Source organism: Anticarsia gemmatalis, chromosome 12, assembly GCF_050436995.1.
Source record: "Anticarsia gemmatalis isolate Benzon Research Colony breed Stoneville strain chromosome 12, ilAntGemm2 primary, whole genome shotgun sequence".
In the NCBI taxonomy this organism is placed as follows: domain Eukaryota; kingdom Metazoa; phylum Arthropoda; class Insecta; order Lepidoptera; family Erebidae; genus Anticarsia; species Anticarsia gemmatalis.
In genome coordinates, this window is record NC_134756.1 from 12,137,992 (window position 1) to 12,159,661 (window position 21,670).

General features: G+C 35.3%; 2 protein-coding genes across 4 annotated transcripts; one reads left to right on the plus strand and one right to left on the minus strand.

Annotated features, from left to right (window-relative positions):
• The first annotated feature begins 961 nt into the window (after positions 1–961).
• Positions 962–14,865, plus strand: LOC142976930 (fumarate hydratase, mitochondrial-like). 3 transcript variants are annotated; one of them, XM_076120542.1, is made up of 10 exons: positions 962–1,173; positions 8,593–8,709; positions 9,278–9,359; positions 9,818–9,939; positions 11,100–11,332; positions 11,734–11,939; positions 12,409–12,612; positions 12,795–12,956; positions 13,378–13,508; positions 13,985–14,865. In XM_076120542.1, the coding sequence occupies exons 1-10, from the start codon at positions 1,051–1,053 to the stop codon at positions 14,114–14,116; spliced, it is 1,512 nt and encodes a 503-aa protein (XP_075976657.1). In that variant the 5' UTR covers positions 962–1,050; the 3' UTR covers positions 14,117–14,865. The 3 variants fall into 3 exon arrangements, with proteins under 3 accessions (XP_075976657.1, XP_075976658.1, XP_075976659.1); XM_076120543.1 differs by lacking the exon at positions 962–1,173 and adding an exon at positions 4,801–5,133; XM_076120544.1 differs by lacking the exon at positions 962–1,173 and adding an exon at positions 6,959–7,108.
• A 416-nt stretch (positions 14,866–15,281) lies between these two features.
• On the minus strand, positions 15,282–18,453 carry LOC142977190 (RUN domain-containing protein 1-like). The gene has a single exon (XM_076120943.1). It carries the CDS (start codon positions 18,291–18,293, stop codon positions 16,659–16,661), a length of 1,635 nt encoding a protein of 544 aa, XP_075977058.1. The 5' UTR covers positions 18,294–18,453; the 3' UTR covers positions 15,282–16,658.
• Positions 18,454–21,670: the final 3,217 nt, after the last annotated feature.

Genomic DNA, 21,670 nt, shown 5'->3' on the forward strand with positions numbered 1-21,670 from the left:
CGAACATAGCCGATTCGATGAGTTAATGCGCCGCTAGAGGCGCTAGTGTATTCCGATGCGTTCCGAATATGACAAATTCAACAAGCTGTTTTCTAATCTACACCACTAGGAACTTATTTTGTATTTGGTCTAAATTAAAATAACAATTAGTGAAATATTATTTATAAGCAGTTTTTATAATATTTATACCATAATAAGACTACTTATCATAATTTTTGATTTTAGCCATAGATAATATCACATGATGCGCTAGTGCTTTGTTTTAATCCGCGTAATTTATTTCCAGCAAATACCTAACTACTTTAAAACTTTCATTAGTAATCGTGTAGTATAAAGTCAATATTTTTCTTCAAAAATATAATTATTAATAATCGTTATTTTTAATTTGTCTTACGCTTATACTATAGTAATCAAACAGCGCAGTTGTTAGTATGATATTTCTGAACATGAATTAAGGGAAAATTTACAACCGCTTTTATGATAATAATTTAACATATTGCAAGCCGTAGCGCATATTCAAATTGTGTCACATGTTTTTACCTTAAAAGACACGCTCGCTGAAATAGTAATCTAGTACCAAATTTCAGGTCGATTACACACTGAACCAAAGTTTGTTATAATGAGCTTTCAAGTTCGAAATAGATTACAGATTTCCTGGTTGCTGTTTTAGACAGTATGTTAATATATTATTACAAATTTGATTTGAGGTGCATTTTTACGCTGTAACAATTTAAAACGCGAAGAATTTGGCATAATAAAATTCAAACTTCTGAAAACATCTCAAGAAGATAAAGAAGAGATATCTAAGTGGTTTCAGTACAGACCTACGCACTATTATTGCCTGTATAATTTTATTGGAAGAATGTAGTCATTAAATAATTTATTTTAAAACAGAATAGTTACCAAATATTGCGTTAAATATAACATCACTAAAGCATAGACAAGTCAATTTGACATTCTATATTTTTAGTCTACGACGTGTCAGGAGGACAGGAGGTGGAAGATACTTTATTTTGTTTTTTAAATATAGCGGAGATACAGTAGAAAATCATGGCTTCGTCTATGTTTAAGTTATCTACCGCTTTGATACAATCCTCGAAACATGCACGATGCGTCGCTGGACTCGAGGGCCGCATTGCAAAATGCAATATTGGAACTACCACTGTCAGACCGGTAAGTTGCATAATCTGAAGTTTTGCCAAACACTTTTTAGCGAGGGCAGGACCCGATGTGTAGTAGCTTTTTGTCCAATTTACGTTAAATTACATACGTCTTTTACTGTGAAAGTGGCCAGTTTGATTTCTTTGATCAAGCACTTCGGTTTTATCCAAAGTTATGTTATCTCAGTGACAGTTATTTTTAGCAATAATAATCTTCTCCGGTCAAATTAGTACTAGATTATTTCAAAATTTAAACAAATTAGTCTGATTTGATTGGTACAAACATTTTAATATTGAAATTATATTTCTTGGTTATGTTATGATTATTATCATAAATCTGCCATTTTTAGTAAATGTCAAGTTGAATTGATAATAATGTAAATAGAGACAAATACCGGTAAATATACTGAGTACTTCAGAGTATTTTTATATCTTTTATACTGGTAGGCCTGACACGAAATATAAGTATTTTGATTGTTTGAAAAAATGTATTCCAGTTATGTAACATAGTTACAGTGAAATAAACAAACTTTTTATTGCGACAATATGAGTCACAATAATATGAATATAATAAAGATATTTTCAAAGTTAAAGCAACATAAATCTACCATAACTATTGTCAGCTTATAGAGCATTTGTTAAATACCCAATGTCATCAATTTCAATATGTCATCTTAGCCATATGATAGTGAATGCTTTGTTCACTTGTCACAGGTATACATAATAAGGCCTGTTTTTATGTTTTCCTGGAATTATTATTTGGCCAGCACGGTGGACTCAAGACCTCTCCGTTGCGGAAAGAGACCCGTATCCAGCTGTAGGATATTAATGTGTTAAATTTATTTTAGATTATTTTTACATGTTTATTTTGGTGATCCAATTAATTAATAAATAAAAAATACCCCTTGGGTGTCAAAAAAACATTCTATCTATGTTATGATAAGCTGCTACAGTGGCTTATTCATTTGCTAATAATGCCCTTACTGTTATTGTATTAATCTCTATCTACATTATTGACAATGATGAAGAAATACTTAGCAATTGCTTAAATAGTATATTATTACTAGCTGACTCGGCAAACGTTGCTCTGCCATATAAAAAAAAATGTGTCACTTAGGTGTATGAGAAATAGATTTTGGCCGATTCTCAGACCTAGTCAATATGCTCATAAAATTTCATGAGAATCGGTCAAGACGTTTCGGAGGAGTATGGCAACGAAAACTGTGACGCAAGAATTTTATATATTAGATATCTTATACAGCACAACTAGTCCCTTTTCTGTTTTTTTGTAACAGATTAACAGGTAAAGTCATTTTAGTGTATATAATGTGGCTCAACATTTACTTGATTACTTTGTAGACAAGCTTGAGCCGCAGCCAAGCATTTCAGTTGCATTTATGTTGGTTCCTGTAGTCCTACCTACCTATTATGTTATAGTGTGTTGTTAGTCTTTTTAAAATCAAACAGTTATTTATGTAGGTATAAGATTATTAATACATTGAATAATATACATTGTACATATCATAAAATTTGTTACAAGTGATTTTAGTAAACAAACTCAGTAGAGTCAGTAGGTTTTTAAAAATCTGCTAAATTATTACATATTGTAATGAGACTGCAGATTCTCTATTAAAACCACATTCATATTTTCCATATTTGGCTCTTGTATGACCTATCTTAATGATTTGATTGAGAAGACAAAACATTTGTTAGACTAACTAAACCACAGTTTAGTTCGTGTCATAGGTCATAGATGGCGTTAGTAGTTTCAATAAAGTAAAAATGGAATAGTTAATTTCCTATGAATACCCAGACTTCAAAAGGAATATTCAAATTAAATGATGATACGACTAAAATATAAAATGAAATTGCACTGACAAAACAAATAAACTTGACTGACTAGTGACTATTATTAAAAAGCTTAGCTAGTGTTAATATGATAACACAATATTGAATACATGTAGGTAATCTCAATCTTCGACTATTATACCGACTCCGAAACTCGTTATGACTGCAATCCAATGTCAGCAATCCCAAATAAATTATCAACAGCTGCAAATCTCATTACACTACAAAAAACAAAGAGTCTCACGTATTTTTATTTCCTACTTATAAATACAACAAGAAATGTGGCAGAAATTGAACGGTTTTCAGTCTTACCGGCGGGGATTTATACCGGTTCTGATAGTCTCTTTGCCTTTCATTACGTTACGTGGGACTGAAACTCGTTTTGCTCCTAAATGCAATTCTAAAACGGCACTCCACTTTAATTCACCGGTTTCTTTTATTGTCAGTGGGCAGCTTTACACCCGACGCCATTAGCGGATTACCATTAAAAAGTAAAAATACTGGCTGGCTGTATTCACTTTTCAAAAACATGTTTAAAAAAATAAAAAAATGCGCCGACATTGACGTTTGAAGTATTAACTTAGTAAAAAAAATCGCAATATTATTTCAAAATTATCAGTGATAAATATAATAGTTTTGGCTTAATTAAATTGTTTGTGTGTTTGTGAATAATTTTGTAGCAAAGATGCATTGTCCAATATGTACTGCTGCAATAGCCCAAGTGAAATTAGCGGGCCCCGAAAAGAGACCCATGGTATGTCTTTGACCCTGCAATAGCTAAAAAGTGCGATACTTTCGCGGGTCTTTTGACTTAGTTAATTGTAGCTTATCATGAATTTGTGATTAACTGTTTTTATAAGAAGTTTATATAAGTTTACTTATGATGAGTCTGATTTTTAGTTTTTGCAAGTGCATGTGTATTTACTTCGTGTAAAAAATAAAGTTACTGTTATTGAACTCGTACGAATACAACAAACATAATTACATTAAACTAGCTTATCTGCCTTGTAAAAAATTCATACAAATTTTAATAAAGAAAAGGCCTAAAGTTTCATAATGGCCTTAAGTTTATTTGCCTAATTAGCGAAAGACTTCATATCGTAATTACTCGATAAAGTTTAATAAAATACTCAATACAAATTCCCATGAGCACCGTAACATTTATTTACATGAGTCTGGTCATGTTTAACTAGCCCAGTATGCGTAATACCTAGGCTACCTAGCTAGGTCTCCGGACGTATTCATTTTACGGAATAATACTCTAACAGCTAGTTAATAGGTCGTTTGAAAACATGACCGGTTTGTGGCAAATGCACTTAGTTTTTTTATGATCAATCTTACGTGTAATTTATAATTGCATAGTGAAACTTAGTTTTGGCGATTCTTCCTGTTATTATTTTCTTACTTTTTAACCATTTTTGTCTAAGCCTAGTTTTTTCTTTTTCAAAAGACGTCATCACAATGCATTTGCAAGTGTAGTGAGATTTTATTCAGACTGTTTTTCTCATTAAGATTCAAATCATGTGTTTCCTCGCTTTATGGCTCAGGCTGTGAGATCGATTGAAGTATTCTGAATACTGACGAAGGTATAACGCTAGAAACTATTTCCAATATTGAAAATATGTTAATATATTCAATTGAAACGTGTTAAAACCTTGACCCTGCCTATATTTTCCGCCAACTATTTAATAAGACGTTTATAATTAACCGAATAAACTTAACACAAATATGCAAATTGATAACAGTTGCGTATCTGCGGTTATAAACCAATCACAATCAGTACGCCCACGACATTCGGTGCGGGCGGTTCAATTACATTTTGATAACAAGAAACTATAAATTGTTCCGTTCACAATACTCACTCACTACTAAACTTCGTGGTGGGGGCCCGACCGGTTTCCATATAGCCTTTTGCCTTTGCCATCTCATTCGAGACGTGGCGATTAAAGAACGCGAATTCATAAACGTTCAATTTAAAATACGAATTGAGAAATAAAAAATAAAACGGTGTTGCCGTAAGGAAAGACCGAAGCAGTGATAGATTTTTTTGCGTATTTTTAATTTAATTTTCTACAAGATGGAGTGTCAAAACTGCAAAACCAAATTGACGACTTCGGTTGGAACGGTAAGTCTTTAATTAAAGTTATTTCTAAGTTGATATTAATATTTATATATTTTTACGTAATCGGAATTATTATTTAAGTGGGCACATAACTGCTTGGGGTATATTTTATCTGAAGCATTTGGAGCGTAAACAATTTTGTAGGTAGTTAATTTAGTTTCAACATATCCCATTATTTGTTAGTTCAATAGGAGCACGTGAAAGTGACAATGACCAGCAATTTCCAGTTCAAAGTCATTATATTTAAAGTAGTTTGTATATGTTAAAAAGCCGGCAAACATTTGTGATTCCGTTCGCATACCAAAACTGATTTATACTGTCGTTATGTTAGTCGTATTTTGTCTAGTAATTTGTGGTAGGACAAGTTTTTTTTCGTATCATATTCTTGCCGGTATTTGTGTCATTTTACATGATATTCGCTTTGCAAAACAATGACTGGGACGGAAACCCATTCAGCCACGGCAATTTATTTGATGTTCCATTCCTATACAATGACGTGTGGACACAGAATATCAAAACATAATTTGCTGGTGAAAATACGGCATTTTTAGCTACTTTTAGTTTAAAGAATTTGCGGTACTGGCTGCCTTGATGTGGTCTAGCCATGGTATTCTGATACTTATCTATGGTTCTAGCCTATGTACCGTCATGTTTATGCACATCGCTTCGTGTCTACTACAGACCTAACAATAAACTTAATATTATAGCCACTGTAGGGGGTGAAATTCCAGGGAATCTACCAACTTGGACTCACTTGGCCAATGTCCAAATTACTCCCTATATCTTCTGCTGTACCTGTTAAGGAGTCACGTGCAGCAGTAAGACAATAATTTGTAAAAAAGAAGAAAAAAATACGCTTTTTATAAAACAAAAAAAGCTCTTGAATATTCCGTTGGTTACATGAACAGTTATGAAGTTTTTCCTTAAGACCGAAGCTTACGAGTTCAGCGCTCTTCGTACCGGTATAATCAATTACCGAATTTATATTGCGAGAGAATATTATTATATGAAACTATTTTTGGAACTGGCTATATTCTGGTTACGTAATTCACATTAAGTAAACCTAGTCCATTTTATTCATATTAAGGTTATAGTTCGCTGCTATAAAGTAAATTAATTAATTAAGCCTCAATATATGTTAAGTTTTATGCAATTTTCCTCTGTACTTAATTTATGAATCGGAACAATATTATTTTTTTATTTGGTTTTCTTGTCCTAGTGATTAATTAACTCTTTTTATCTCTGTAGGAATTATGATTGTACTGAAGTTATAGTTTAGCAAACGGTTACAATTATAAAAAGGTAACCTACTGTATGATATCATTCTGTAGTAAAGATAAAATACCTAGATATGTGCTGTGCAGGATGGAATAAATGACTAAATCATTCTAGATTGCCTCTAACCTGCCTTGACATTGATTTGTCTCGTGACTTACGTGTTAGGAGTGGCTTAGGGCTTTTAAAAGACCTAGAACATTTCTAAGAGACAAAATCTTATTTTTATGCTCCTTTAAAACCTACAATTGTTTGCCGTTCAGAAGGCATGTGATGTCTGTAAAACACTTTTGCCTAATTACGGTAATCCAGTTTTGTGACCTTATAGTTATGGCTTTTTACATTATGTACAAATAAAGGTAGTTAAGACGTAACGTCGGCAAGGCTATAGACATAAATATCTAATTAGGCATTTTTGTACTGTAATAGTAGTTATATTCGTACTATTCGTATATTTATATTTTTGTGCAAATGGTTTAATAGAGGTCGTCAAAAACCATAAAGTAATTTTTGACGTACCGGTCAAATTCCATTTTTCAAAAAAACTATTTGACATACGTTTGGATGACATTGCGGCGGACTCGAATTTCTGAATTTTATTTTGTGTTTGGTGTGATATTTTTATAATTGTGTCTTTTTATAAATATTTTCAATAATGGCGTGCTCTCTGTGTCTGAATCCAGAAGGAAAGCCAGTGAAAATGGTAAATGTGTTATTTTGTCAACAAGTAAAAATAAAATGAAAGAATCAGTGCGGCTCTTAGAAGTTCTATTAATTATTATTAGTCTGGTTGCTTTTGCTCCTCATCTTAAATTGAATTTCTTTACGGCAGTCACTTTTTACGTTCCGAGAGTCGTTACGACACTCGATGTATAATGAATCAAGCAAATTTACTTGCAATCTGTGCGTTTTAAAATACTACGCATTTAAGAGAACACCTAACGCCTAAAACCTAGGGTCTCTACATTGATTGATAGAGGCAGCTGGGGATATTATATCTTAAAACACTAAATTCTTAACGAAACATTTTCTCCAAATCGTAATAGGACTACCGGGCCAATACAACCATATCCTATTGTGACAAGTTACGATATCGTCTTGCGTAATAATGTGCACATATTTTCACACGATGCCTGCATTTATTGTAGTTTTTAGAGCGTGTAATTGTATCTATCACGCAACATGTGCAGCACATTGACTGGTGTCAATATGAAATTAATTATTTATGTACAACATACTACCACCAACTGTGTATAGTTGCAGCTGTGTCTGTTCCTTATTTATTGTTTAACACAAAACAAAAATGTTGAAGTAGGATATTGCCATGAAAATATTTTCTGAGGCATAATTTTGTACCAATATTTTCGTAAAAAATCGTCTTTGATTATGGTGTTCAGCAAAATCTGAGATTGTTGCCTAACAAGAATGTAAGTTTTCCAAAAACCTCCAACCGGCAGGGTTATTGACACTTGAAATGTAAAAGTCCTAAATTTTTGAGTTGTACGTGCTTTGCAATCCATAACAAATTGGCATCACCAAAAAAATTTCGATTATAAATCCATACGGGTTTGGGTGTCGCAAACCGATTTTTTTTTTATCTTGCCAATAAATGCACAATGCACATGCACTGAATACGACCTCAAATTATGACATTTTAAGGTGCTAAATATTCGATGGAGCAATGTTGGTTCTTACTGCAACTGCAAATTATGCACTTATGGCCTTAGCCGAAAGAGGACAGAAGGTGTTCGTGTCCTTTTCCTGAAGTTTAATTTATTGCAGTCACATTTGCACTTCGGGTGACCTTTATTAAGATTTCTCTTTATCATACAATGGTTTTATGTAGCTAATGTGGATAAATTGTAAAACTTGAAGACTTTTGACTTCAATCAGTCAAAACTCAAAACTTTAAATTGATATTTCTCATGTAACAGCATAGTCATTAAGCTGGCAACAATATTTTCTAATACACCGCCTTTTTCTTGTTTCGAAACATCAAGCAAAAATGTAGGTCACGTCCCTTGACTAGGTATATAGGTTTGAAAGATTAGATTAGATTTGTTTGACGAGAAATATAATTGAGCTTTATCCCAATTTTAATTAAGACACCATCTATCCAGTATAATCAAATTCAAGCTATAGTTACGTTGCAAATAATTTCTAACCTTATGTTTTCCATCGTTACAGAGGAAGGAACGCGACACGATGGGCGAGCTGGAGGTGCCCGATGACAGGCTGTACGGCTCTCAGACCGTCAGGTCTATCATGAACTTCCCCATCGGAGGCATTGAGGAGCGTATGCCTGTAAGTAACATACATCTTATTATAACATAACTAAGGTTGCGATAAAATGAATTTGTGTAGATATGCTACATAAATGACTAGTAACTGCTTCGGTAGTTCGATAGCCATGATCGCTCATGATTGGTTGGTTCACCGAGACCGACAATAGTGCTGTTGGGTGTTCGGCTGGAATGTTATCCGTAGTCCGGAGTTTTATGCCCGGTATTTGGCAAAGGGCTTGCCATAAGAGAGCAAACAGACAAATGACATAAAAAGGGTGTATTTCGATACCTCTATCTAACCCTGGTTTACCCAACCATGATATTTCTGATTTGAATATTATATGGGTAAAATAACTTTTCTTATGTAACACTAGTATACAATTTTCACAACAAGTCAAGTTGAAAATAGTATTGTCCTATTATCGGAATAATGAAGTTGTGATGTAAATGTTGCTCGACCTAAGCGATAACGGAACGACCTTTTGAATGGTTGTGATGCAACAAATTCGATTTCATAATACTGTTTCCATTCACGTTGTTTTCCATGCGGTGATAGGTATGAATTAATACGAATTGTTTATTTTCAGTTCCCCATCATCGTCGCGTTCGGTATCCTGAAGAAGGCGGCCGCTAAGGTCAACACGGAGTTTGGACTTGACAAGAAAGTCGGTAAGGAACTACTAGTTCTCTAAATAGCATGAAAAATCTTATACCTGCATACCTCGTTCTGTTTTCTATCATTTCTTAACTCTAGACTTCTTGAATAGCGGAGTTCGGAACAGTATGTTTAGGGTTTTCTCAAAACTTGTGCACAGGGAGGGTATTTTCGAGGTTATTTGACATGGAAAGCGTTTGTCTACAACATTCTGTAAGGTAGTCAATCACCTGATAACAACTCACTAACTAACAAATTATGAAAACACTTAAAATCGTTACTGTATCTTATATATATGTACTTATCTTTACTTAAAAGATTTAGCTAGAAATTAGCTGGCTTACGTTAAGCAAGAATAGAACACATGCATTATAGAAGTTGTAGAATTCCAGTGCAATAATAACTATTTGATCAGATCTTCAACTTGCTATTCTCACGTACAAACAATAACAATAATTAACATTGTTCACAGCGGACGCCATCATCCAGGCGTGCGATGACGTCATCTCCGGTAAGCTGTACCGTGAAGGACACTTCCCCCTCGTCATCTGGCAGACTGGATCTGGTACTCAGTCTAACATGAACACCAATGAGGTAAGTGGAAGAAAACTAAAAATATTTGAATAGGTACTTTTTTAAAGAAAAACCCAGATTTAATATAAAACCAAAACAACAGTTTGTGGATCATAAATATTATTATATCCTTGATGACAAAATTTAATTCGAGAGGTTAAAATTCAGTCTAGTCAGTGTTCTCTTGATAAAATATAAATGGTACAGTCATTAAAACTCAGATTACTCTTAACAGTTTTTCTTATTTGGTACAAAAATCTCAAGTCCCAGTGTTTGCGGTCGAAGTCCTTTGAAACGGCTTGGCCGTCTTTTTGTACACTCTATACGTAATCGAATACCGGATTTTTTTATACCACAAGAACGATGACTTTATAAAAACGAATAAGACGCAAGCGAAGCCGCTCGAGTGTTCTAGCAATTATTTAGTTTTAGAGAGCAGTTTAGGTCAACCACTATCACCTAAAATGTAAACTAATTTTCACATTTGTAATGGTACCCACATTCACATTAGGCAATCAAATAAATCTAGCTAATTAGCAATCTAGATTGATTAATTGCATTGTACAGTTAACACCCGTATTTCCATGTTTATCTCCGAAATTGCTAATTTCACTGTTATCGTCTAATTTGGCAATACTAAGCGGGATATAAGCAATTAATAGTTTCTAATGGAGGCTATAATGGTATTTAGATTTTGTATAGATGTGGGTTTTTAGAAGTATCCAACTATAATTTTGTTGGGTAAACATTTTCGTTTATTTTAATTGGCTATACCACTGGTAGATAGCTCCTTCTGTAATATTTAAATTATTTTCTGTTTCCTTAGTACTAAATCGGAATGATATTGAAGATGTCCAGTTTATTGTATGCCAATGTTTATAAAAAGTTTTAAAGTGCAAACCCTTACACTATGCATTGTTACTTTCTTCAGAGCAACTTATTATAGAGTCTTAAATCTTATTATATAATAGAAAAGCTTCTAAAATGTAACATATTATAGTCTAATTTATTGAAAAGAATCTGAACATGCCTTATACCTTTGATTTCATAACTAAAATACTAAATACAATAAAAAAAAAACTTTGACAACACCGATTTCCTAAATGGGCTGAAGTCCTAACTCATCCCTACATGCACTCACACTTAGCCTTCGTGGACTATACTTACATTTGTTTCCACAGGTGATTGCCAACCGCGCTATCCAGATAATGGGCGGTAAACTAGGCAGCAAGGACCCGGTGCACCCCAACGACCACGTGAACAAGTCGCAGAGCTCCAACGACACGTACCCCACGGCCATGCACATCGCCGTCGCCATGGAGCTGAGGGACAGGCTCATGCCCGGCCTCGTTGCGCTCAGGGACACCATGGAGACTAAGACTAAGGAGTTTGAGAAGATTATTAAGATCGGCAGGTTGGTTGATGTTTACTTGGAATTTTCTTGGCGCTTTTGTTACAAGGTCATAGAAATATTCATGGTTAAATACTATCCTCCTAGAATTTGAAGAATATTATTTAAGTTTATATGTTTTTACATTAGTCGGTTTGAAGATAAAAGCTACATTATTTAACCGGTTCAACGGATCAACAATATTAATGGGTGAATCATCGAGTCTGTAAGTTTTGTGAATTGATATACCTTACGCATCTAGGGAAGGTTCGATCAGTCCAAGCGAATAACACCCGAGTACTATGCTTTTATGTGGTACCTGGGTGTGAGTAAACGTAAGTTAAAAGCTAGAATCAATTTAAAACCTAGCTCCCAACATAACTCTTAACCTCCGGTTGCTATAAATGTGTCGTCTCTCCCCCCAGGACGCACTTGATGGACGCGGTGCCGCTGACGCTGGGGCAGGAGTTCAGCGCGTACGCGGCGCAGCTCAACTACGGCATCGAGCGCGTGTGCAGCACGCTGCCGCGCCTGCACTACCTGGCGCTGGGCGGCACGGCCGTGGGCACCGGCCTCAACACGCGCATCGGCTTCGCCGAGAAGTGCGCCGCCGAGATCTCCTCGCTCACCGGTATGTCATTCTTCATCTCACATGCAATATTTACCTAGCAAACTCCTCTGTTCAAAAGTGTTGACAAATTCAAATATTAATTATGTCGATCAGGGGAGTAACAAATAATATTGGATATAGGTGAGGGCGGGACTATGGGACACTACAGCCTTGAAGAAAGAGTTGATAAAGGCCGGTAGCTTTGGCAAGTCGGGATCGGATAATGTCTCTACTCTATAATAGGACAGATCCTTAAAAAGAGACATCCCCAACCTTATATTCAGATAGTAAAGCAATTATTTACTCACTGAACTCCTTTCATATCAAACCTTAACTTTACCTTATCCACGCGAAACGAAAAATATGCTCCATTGTATCTCTACAGCTGTCAATGAGCCGACAAATACGTACAATACTACAATTAATACATAATATAGGTATAATGTATATGCAATACAACAAAAATACTAAAACCATATTTACCCTCCAGGCATTCCCTTCGAGACCGCACCCAACAAGTTCGAAGCGCTCGCGTGCCACGACTCAATGGTGGAAGTATCGGGCGCGCTCAACACTGTCGCGTGCTCCATCATGAAGATCGCCAACGACATCCGTCTGCTGGCCTCCGGTCCACGCTGCGGTCTCGGCGAGATCATGCTGCCTGAGAACGAACCTGGATCCTCCATTATGCCTGGTGAGAATATCAAATAATTTAAACATCTTTTGAAAACATCTGCTGCAATTAGAATTTTACTTACTTCGCAAATGACTCAGAACATAGAGAGACTAAAACATACTACATCTTTGTACCACAATATGTATAAAATACATATTGCCTATACACATAAGATTTTATAATAAGTGTTAATATTCCAGGCAAGGTAAACCCGACTCAGTGCGAAGCCATCACAATGGCAGCGGCTCAGGTGATGGGCAACCACGTGGCGTGCACCATCGGAGGAAGCAACGGACATTTCGAGCTCAACGTGTTCAAGCCCATGATGGTCGCTAACGTGCTCCGGTCTATCAGGTTGCTGGGTTAGTATTAGCCTTATATTTTATACGTGTATTGAACTCCCAGATCGTGAAATTCGACCTGAATTATTTTATTATTCTGCACCTCCAAACAGAATTTATTCGTCTGCACGAAATGCCTTTAAAAAAAGCGCAAAGAGTGAGCTCATGTCAACAATTTTTTTAAGGAACGGAAAGCAACGCCTCCTTCCATCTCCGCGTTTTTAATCTGTAGAGGTTTATAATTTTATTAAAATACGGAGTGAATTTTATAACTAGCGGCTGTGCATAGTTTTTGGGAAACCTTTAATTATTTACCGCAATTTTTATACTGATTCGTTAAGAATCGAAGCTCTATTCCTTCACGACCTTTGTTTCTTCTGCGTGATTTAACGCCGTACGTGTTCAAAGTCAAATAAAAAAAATTTTTTATTGTTTGAAACAGGTGACGCGTGCCAGGCGTTCAACAAGAACTGTGCCACCGGCATCAAGGCGAACGAAGCTCAAATCTCCAAGATCATGCGCGAGTCCCTCATGTTGGTCACCGCGCTCAACCCACACATCGGTTATGATAAGGTAACATCATAATAGTATATTATAGTGACTTGTCTCTATCTGTTATTTGTATGTTTGTAAAAAGATAATAGGTACCTATGTTAAGATAAATCCGCCTCTGTTTGGTTGGCAACAAAATGACAATTGATAAGATAAACTTAACTGTTACAAATATGCAGAATGAAGTTTGTTTTTTGATAATGGTTTTAAATGTAATTTTTTTTGAAAATGTATTCATATTTACATTTCTTAGCAGTAGACCAAGCGTCTCTTTTTGATAAATTATTCGTTTGCCTGTGTTTACACGCTCAATTTCGGTAGACTATTAATATAATTCTGTAAACCAGATAAATTCTGTTAAATCATAGAGAATCTTAGTGGATACTGTCCTATTTTCACAATTCTAGTTTTCTAATAGAAATGTCCTAATTAAGTCTACATTAAAATAATGTGTCTAATTCATGATGTAACTTACCCTTGCCTTGTTTTCATTCCAGGCCGCTCAAATCGCGAAGACAGCTCACAAAGAGGGCGGTACCCTCAAGGACACAGCCATCAAGCTAGGCATCCTCACCGCCGAACAGTTCGACCAGTGGGTCAGGCCAGAGAACATGCTCGGACCCAAGTAAACGTCACCTAGCACCTACAAGACCCATCACTAGTATAATGTGATGAAGTTATACAGTACTTATAGTCTGCGTATTCGTGAACGAATTGTAAGAGTTCGTATAATGTGTCTTTATATCAGAGTTATTCGCTTCGAATGCGCGACTCTATTCATATAAACGTAAAATTTTACTCAGTTATTCGTGTTTGCTTGTTTGTATGAATACGCAAACACAAATAACCAATTAAAGTTTCACCTTAAGAAATTACGTGTGTGACAAATTAGCATAACGGTCAGCGCAAACTGGTTAACAGCCAAACAAACAATCACTTCGTTTTTCTTGTATTATAAAACCCTTTTATGAACAAAGATCGGTCTTATTTATTTTTAAATCAGTACAAATAGCTGTTAATCAGTTTGCGCTGAAATCATTAAGATTACCGAACTTTAAACCTCTGTAACGCCACTTCTAGACGCAATAGATTTTGATGTTTTTATTATTTTGCTTTTAGCAACTGTATCGTGTTTTGTTCTGTGAACGATGTGTACAAAGGTCGTCTAGATGTGGCATTGAGACGTGTACAATTCTACAGTATTGTTAAAAATTGTAACTTGCATTTATGTTACAAAGCACGTTGAAAATATATTATTTTGTAGAGCCGTTTTAGAGATTGCAGTCTCCACTCGTTGTCAATTGTACATTTTGATGTTACATTTTGTTTTGAAATGTTTATTTGTTATTGTTGTAATATAAATGAAGTTCGGATTCTATTTTTGCTTTTTATTTTAACTTCCTACCTTTTGAACACCAGCGTTTTTTTGGGAAAACTGAAAGGGAGATAAAGCTTAAAGTTTAGCTCATTCCTTATGCAATTTTTTCAAAATCGATTTAGCCGTTTGCACATGAAAGAAGAACAAACGAACACATCACACCTGCATGAGCAGATTTTATATGAGTGCCAGCAAGAGTCTAGTTGCAACAAATCCGTACTGGACGACCAGACTTTTCGAAATTTACTGCGTATCATAAGGAAGGAGGCGAAAAGAAAGGCTGAAAGAAATAACCCTCACAACAATCTTATTTCTTTCTGTTACAAAGTGACAAACCATATATTGAAATTATATTGAGGTAGCAAAGTAGTAAAGTTCTCTTAACGTAAATGGCTATTTTAAATAAAACACATACAAATGCTTCAACTACATTATAATTAGCGATAATAATGATCTGTGCACTTGGCGAATACACAAATAATACTAATTTACAACTTTGGTTTAATGTATCACACGACTTCTTTGTAGAGATCCTGATTTGGAATGTACAGAATTTTGTTTAACAATAGAGAGCAAATCAATTTAAATAACTAGAGGGATATATTTGTACCGCTATATTTAGGTAAAATAGAACAATATAATTAATATTTGGTGGTGAGTAGGTCGAGGTACCTATGAATTACCCATATTTCGCCTTTAACAAGTTTTATCTCATAACGTAGGTGAAGAGCCTATTGCCGTACATTGGGCAAGAGAAATTGAATTTATAACAGCACTAGGCTCGACTAACGCTCAGATATAGATTCCGTCGAATATAAATTCGCTCAGATCTATAGGACAAAATTAAATGTTACTCACATCATGAACTTTTAGTCATTGACAGATTGTTACTATGAACATTAAACATAACTTGTCTTTATGTATAAGATCTCTTTGGTAGTGTCGACCTTTCTTACACTTTCCCTTTAATGAGCTAGTAATTTTAGGGAGCTATAAAACTATAAACTACTACAAATTTATCAGGCCTCAATCAGTAGGTACAACTGACCACTTCCTTTCACAGTTCATGGCCTAGCCTAGATTGTCCTTGGCCAACAAAGATAAAATTGTGGCAGCTGTGGCCAGATAATTAATAACTATTTTATATAACAGTTCACATAGATAAATAACTGTTATTATCTTACAACTATTTGCATAACATAACAGTGATTTTGGGATATAACAACAGGACAAAATATTTACAAACTTAATTGAATTCCTAAATATAGCGGTATTACAACAAATTAATACATAATTAGGTGGAATTATACACTAATGACTAATTCAGATAAAAATGGACTAGACTTTAGGCTACAATAAATGCATACAGCATGATCTGATATTGTGGAAGGCATCATAAGCCTGCCATTAAATATGCGACCAGTTGTACAGCTTCAGATTTTTATATAACAAATATTATTTGTAAATTTTATACAACAAAAATTGCAAAAGTACTCAAACTACACTTGACCAGCATGGTGGACTCTAGGCCTAACCCCTCCCTTGTTCGGGAGGAGACCCTTGCCCAGCAGTGGACAATTAAAAACAATATCTTTTTTGGTAATCAAAACTTATACAATGATTAAAAGTGCCAAGTATCAAGAACTATAAATTGTGGTGAATCACAACAGAAAAATTATGTTAATGAAATTCATGCTGCACTTTACAGGTTCATACAACTTGCCACATATTTAAATAACAGTATTAAAATCATACATTATGTATAAAATTGTACTCTTACAAACTTACAGTAATTACATAAATACATCTTTGATATTCTGGAATTGTTTCACAGCAAGGTCAACAGGCAATTCAAAATTGTATGGAGTCAAACGGTCTAAACTCTGTAATGCATCTTGGAAACCTGTGTTAACAACATAACTGGTAGAAGAATAGTATGCATCAATCAAAGATCTGCTTTTAAGAATAATATTCAACCAGATAACAAGTTTATGGGCATTCAGAGCAGCACAAACAAATGCTTTGAAATGAGCATCATAGCTCCTTTTGTAAGGCGTATGGGAAGCTACAATGCTCCCAATTGCACTCAACAAACTCTGCTTATTAGTAATTGCAGTGCCACCAACAATGTCTAAATTAAAACTTTGACTCAACTTTCTTGCTGGTGTGGAATTAAATCTATCACCATCATTCAAGTCATAATAACGTAGGATCAACTCCCAGATATGTGTAGCACGTGAAGTGGAAGATCTTCGGACAGGAAAGCACCCAATAATAGGTACAAGAGAGGTTGATTCTGGACCTGTGAGTCCATGGTGAAGCAAGTCTCTTAAATTAATAGCTAAGTGTCTTCTTACTGCAGTAGTGAGAGGAGCATCATTTATGACTATGCCCCCTTCTTCAGATTCACTGTCATAGTTGTCTATCATAGTATGAGATGGTCTTTCTCTTGATACCAGATGTAGTACAGCATCAACAGACATCTCAAGCTTGGCCCGCAAGTTCCCCCAGTGAGTAACAATAGTTGATGATTTCCCTTCATATCTCCTGTTAGCATTAGGAGAGCATCCAAACTGAGATACAGTGAAGATTTGTATTAATGTAGAAGCCTTTCTCATTAAGTTTATAGTCTCTGCTCTTAAATCATCATTGGCCTTATTCCTATTGAATGTTTTCTCAAATTTCTCTGATTTACCAATGTTTTTTGATTCAGGTGCTGGTTTTTTGTTTTTAAGTTCTTCAGTTTTCATTAGTTTAATGAATTTCTGCATGTCCTCTATGTGTGCTTGTAATTTAGTTATGATTTCATCCTTGGATAGTTGTCTGTCTGCATATTGACGGACAGCACAGTTGATCTGATGTCTCAGTTCATCTGCAGTGAGTGGTTGATGGCATCCTTCTTCCAGAGTTTGGTCTATTTCAGTGCGCAAATGTTCAATCAATGTTCTGTGCTTACTTTCGCCAGTCGGAGGTGGGTTTGCAGCAAATCGTTCTAGTTCCTTCAATTGAGTTTTCAACCGTTCTATAAAGTGTGCTTGCTTAGTTCGTTGCCGTCGAATTTTACGTTCTAACTCTACACATTCGCTGCACGACGCGTCACCAGAACTTCCCTGCGGTGCAGCTCTCGAATCAGGCACTCCTCGCGATGTAAACTCTTCAAGGGCTTTCAACATTTCATCCTTCTCTTCCGGCGGGGCTTTCAAAATCTGTCGTAAACGAAACTCAACCTGTGCGAGATGTGAAGTTAAAGAGAACACGGACGACGATAAGATTTCTTGCTCTTCTTCCAAAGCGTGTAGCCTGTCTCCTTGAGCCTGCTCCGAGGTGTTTTCATCACATAGAGTCTCCTTGGGCGCTCCCAAGGGTTCACACCGTGGTTCTTGCCAAATAGGAAACTCATTTTCGTCATAATCGCCGACCGTATCCATTTCCAGGTATTGTTGTTGAAATTATATTACACAGAAAACAATAATCTATACATGTTTCATCGATTTTTCATAAAACACTGAAAAAAACCCTGAAAACTAAAGAGACGTCACAAAGGAAATGTCATTTTCTTTGACGTCATTGCGACTGAATGAAATTAAGCGACTGAATTCTGAAACCAAGTTAAACTGTTATACATCTTTCGATATCAATATATTATGTGTTTTGTAACAAAGATACAAAAGTAAAATAAAATTAATAATTTAAAGTGCAATAAATACCAATGAACTAGAGTATACAAATTAATTTACAAAATTATCCTGTGGCATTAACAGCGACATCTATTAGTAGATAACGCAATGACGTACAAAGCTTACTGTAAGTTTGTCCTTTGTTTCCATTCTACCACAATAACTTATCAGACAGCTTATAATAGAGGGCAGAATAAGCAAATTACCGAACCTGTGTTTTTTTTTAATTCGAAGCAAATTTTTAGCTTTTAGATCAAGCCTGGTAACTGAAATAATCCTTTAATTATTGATGAATTATTAATAATCCTTGAGCTAATCCTTCAGGAATCGTTAAAATATTTTAAAACAAAATTACAACGAAAGCACTATTGTATTAAAAATTATTTTTAAACATTCGTTGGTTGTTGTATTCAACGACTATCTGACTTTAAGGCTGTCAATACCATAATCCTGGTGCACACTTAAACTAATTAAATTATTTACCCGTCCTTCGCAAACACACCTAACAAAACAGGCGCAAACCCTTAAAATTCTTCCGTTAATTTAATCTTCAAACTCGTTAATAACACAACATCACCGCCAATTTCACGATTAATTCGTATTTGTACCATAGATTGTGGGACAAACTGTTGTCAGCAGGAATGAAACTAGACATTTAATTAATTGTCCGGTGGAAAATAGGTCATTAGGAAAATGTTCCACGCGGTAATATCGGAGCGGTATCGTAATGGACTTAATGGAGTTTGCATTCATATTGTGTGGCGTTTTGTTGACACGTTTTTGTTTGTTCCGGGGTACGTGTTAGGGGATGATCACGGGGATTGAGGCTTTTGAGCGAATGAAAAAACTACACATGGACACTACCGTAGTGGGGCTAAGTTGCATTATATTTTGAATGGCTGGTCTTCCACAGTTTGATTCGTATTTGTTGCGAAGTAAGTACTTTAATTGGGCGAGAACCATATAAAACCGTTGTTAACTTTTTATCGTCTGTCTGTTCCTTTGATAAAGGTAGAATCAGTTCAATTCTCATATAAGTAGAAGAGAAACTATAGATATTTGAATGAGTCACAGAAGATTTATCTTGGTAGTTATTATTATTGGTATAGTATTTTATTTGAGGCGCCCATAGCCAGTTGCGCTCTCTGGTCGGTAAACGATCTGTGGGTTAAGCAACCCATGGCGCGGCCATTCCATAGATGAGTGACCGCATAGTGGTATTTGAACTGGGCGTCTCCGTGCTTCGGAGGGCACGTAAAAAGTCGGTCCCGGTTGTTATCTACTTCGATAACAGTCGTTAGGCCACGTCAAAGGCCTTCGGGCGGCTTGAACAACTTTGACACTAGGTTTACCACTAACCATACGATAAAAGAAAAAGAAAGAAAAATTGGTTCCCGAACACATAGGTATATTTGTAAAATAAGTAAGTAAGCGCACAACATTCCTGGTTTCATAATACACCTTTATACTATTATTATGCTCACCGCGAAGAAATAAATTGGGTCAATTTTCGTAGGTGTTTGTTTTACGTCCAGGCGCTTTTAGTTCATGTGTGCCTGTTTAGATAAATACGAAGGTGCCGTGTGTGCGTAAATAAGTACGTAATTTTACCCACGATTTCCTAGTGTTGTGTTTGTATTTGATGACAAACGAAATTGGATGATAACTTTCTATTTATATATTTAATCCGATTTTATTTTGGATATCATTTTCTTGCACTTTTTCTAAAGTTCTGTTGGTATTGATTATTACAGTTTATCAATCCATTTCAGTAGAGCAGTCGCTATCAGTGTAGAAGTGCAATGCCTATGACCCTAGCCTGATAAAATAATCTTCTCTCAATTTGGGATTTTAACTGTCATAGCTATGTCATTAATACAAAATTTTATCCAAACTACACAATACTTCTATAGTCCATTGAAATGTTACATGAGTTTTACATTTGTTAGAGGACGCAATTTTATTTTTGGAACATGTAGGGGGGGTCAATAGAAGCTTAACTTGAAGTTTGTGGGGTCGCCACTCTTGTCCCTCGGCCGCCATCTTTTTTCACTATAGCTCGGAAACTATGCGTCTTACAATAAAATTGTAAAAGCATAATTTGTAGCAAACTATTTTACCTACATATATGTTTGATAAATTTTTGCCCTAAATTAACAATTAAAGAAGCTATAAGCAAAAAAGTGATTATTTTTTTATAAACTTTTTCTTTCCGAACCCGGTCTACTTTGAACCGCCGTAACTGAATTTCTAATTAATTAAATTAAAAAAAGCTAAAGCCAAAAATTTTCCTTAAAAAAATACTCTACAAGTTTGGTCTTTGGTAATAAAAAAAAAACTAAGTTGATTTATATACATATATAAATCAACTTAGTTTTTTTTCCAAACTATGTTGGAGTCGGCTTCCAGTCTAACCAGATGCAGCTGAATACCAGTGTTTTACATGGAGCGACTGCCTATCTGACCTCCACAACCCAGTTACCTGCTATATAACACGATACCCTTCGGTAACACTAGTTGTCAGACTTTCAAGCGTCTGACTACTGTTAACAACTGTCAAAGATCTTCGAAAATGACAGCCGGGACCCACAATTTAACGGGCTTTCCGAAACACAGAGCAACTCGATATGTGTACATTGGTCACCCATCTACAAAACCACCTCGGCAAGCGTGGCTTAACCTCAGAGATCGATCCGCGCGGCTGTCGTCAAAAAAAGTTATAGAGCGAAAAAGAAAATGTTTGTTAAAAAAATTTCACTTTTTTGCTTATAACTTCTTTAATTGTAAATTTAGGGCAAAAAGTTATTAAACATATTTGTCGGCAAAATAATTTACTACAAATTATGCTTTTACAATTTTATTGTAAGACGCATAGTTTCCGAGATATAGCGAAAAAAGTGTTTCCACCCCCTTTTCCAAGATGGCGGCCGGGGGACAAGTGTGGCGACCCCACAAACTTCAAGTTAAGCTTCTATTAACCCGCCCTACACGTTCCATAAATAAAATTGCGTCCTCTAAGAAATGCAATATTCGGCCCTCAAATTGTAACATTTCAATGGACTACTAAACTTATGTATTAAATGAAAATGCTTTATCCATAATGATAGAGCCAGTAACACAACTCTATT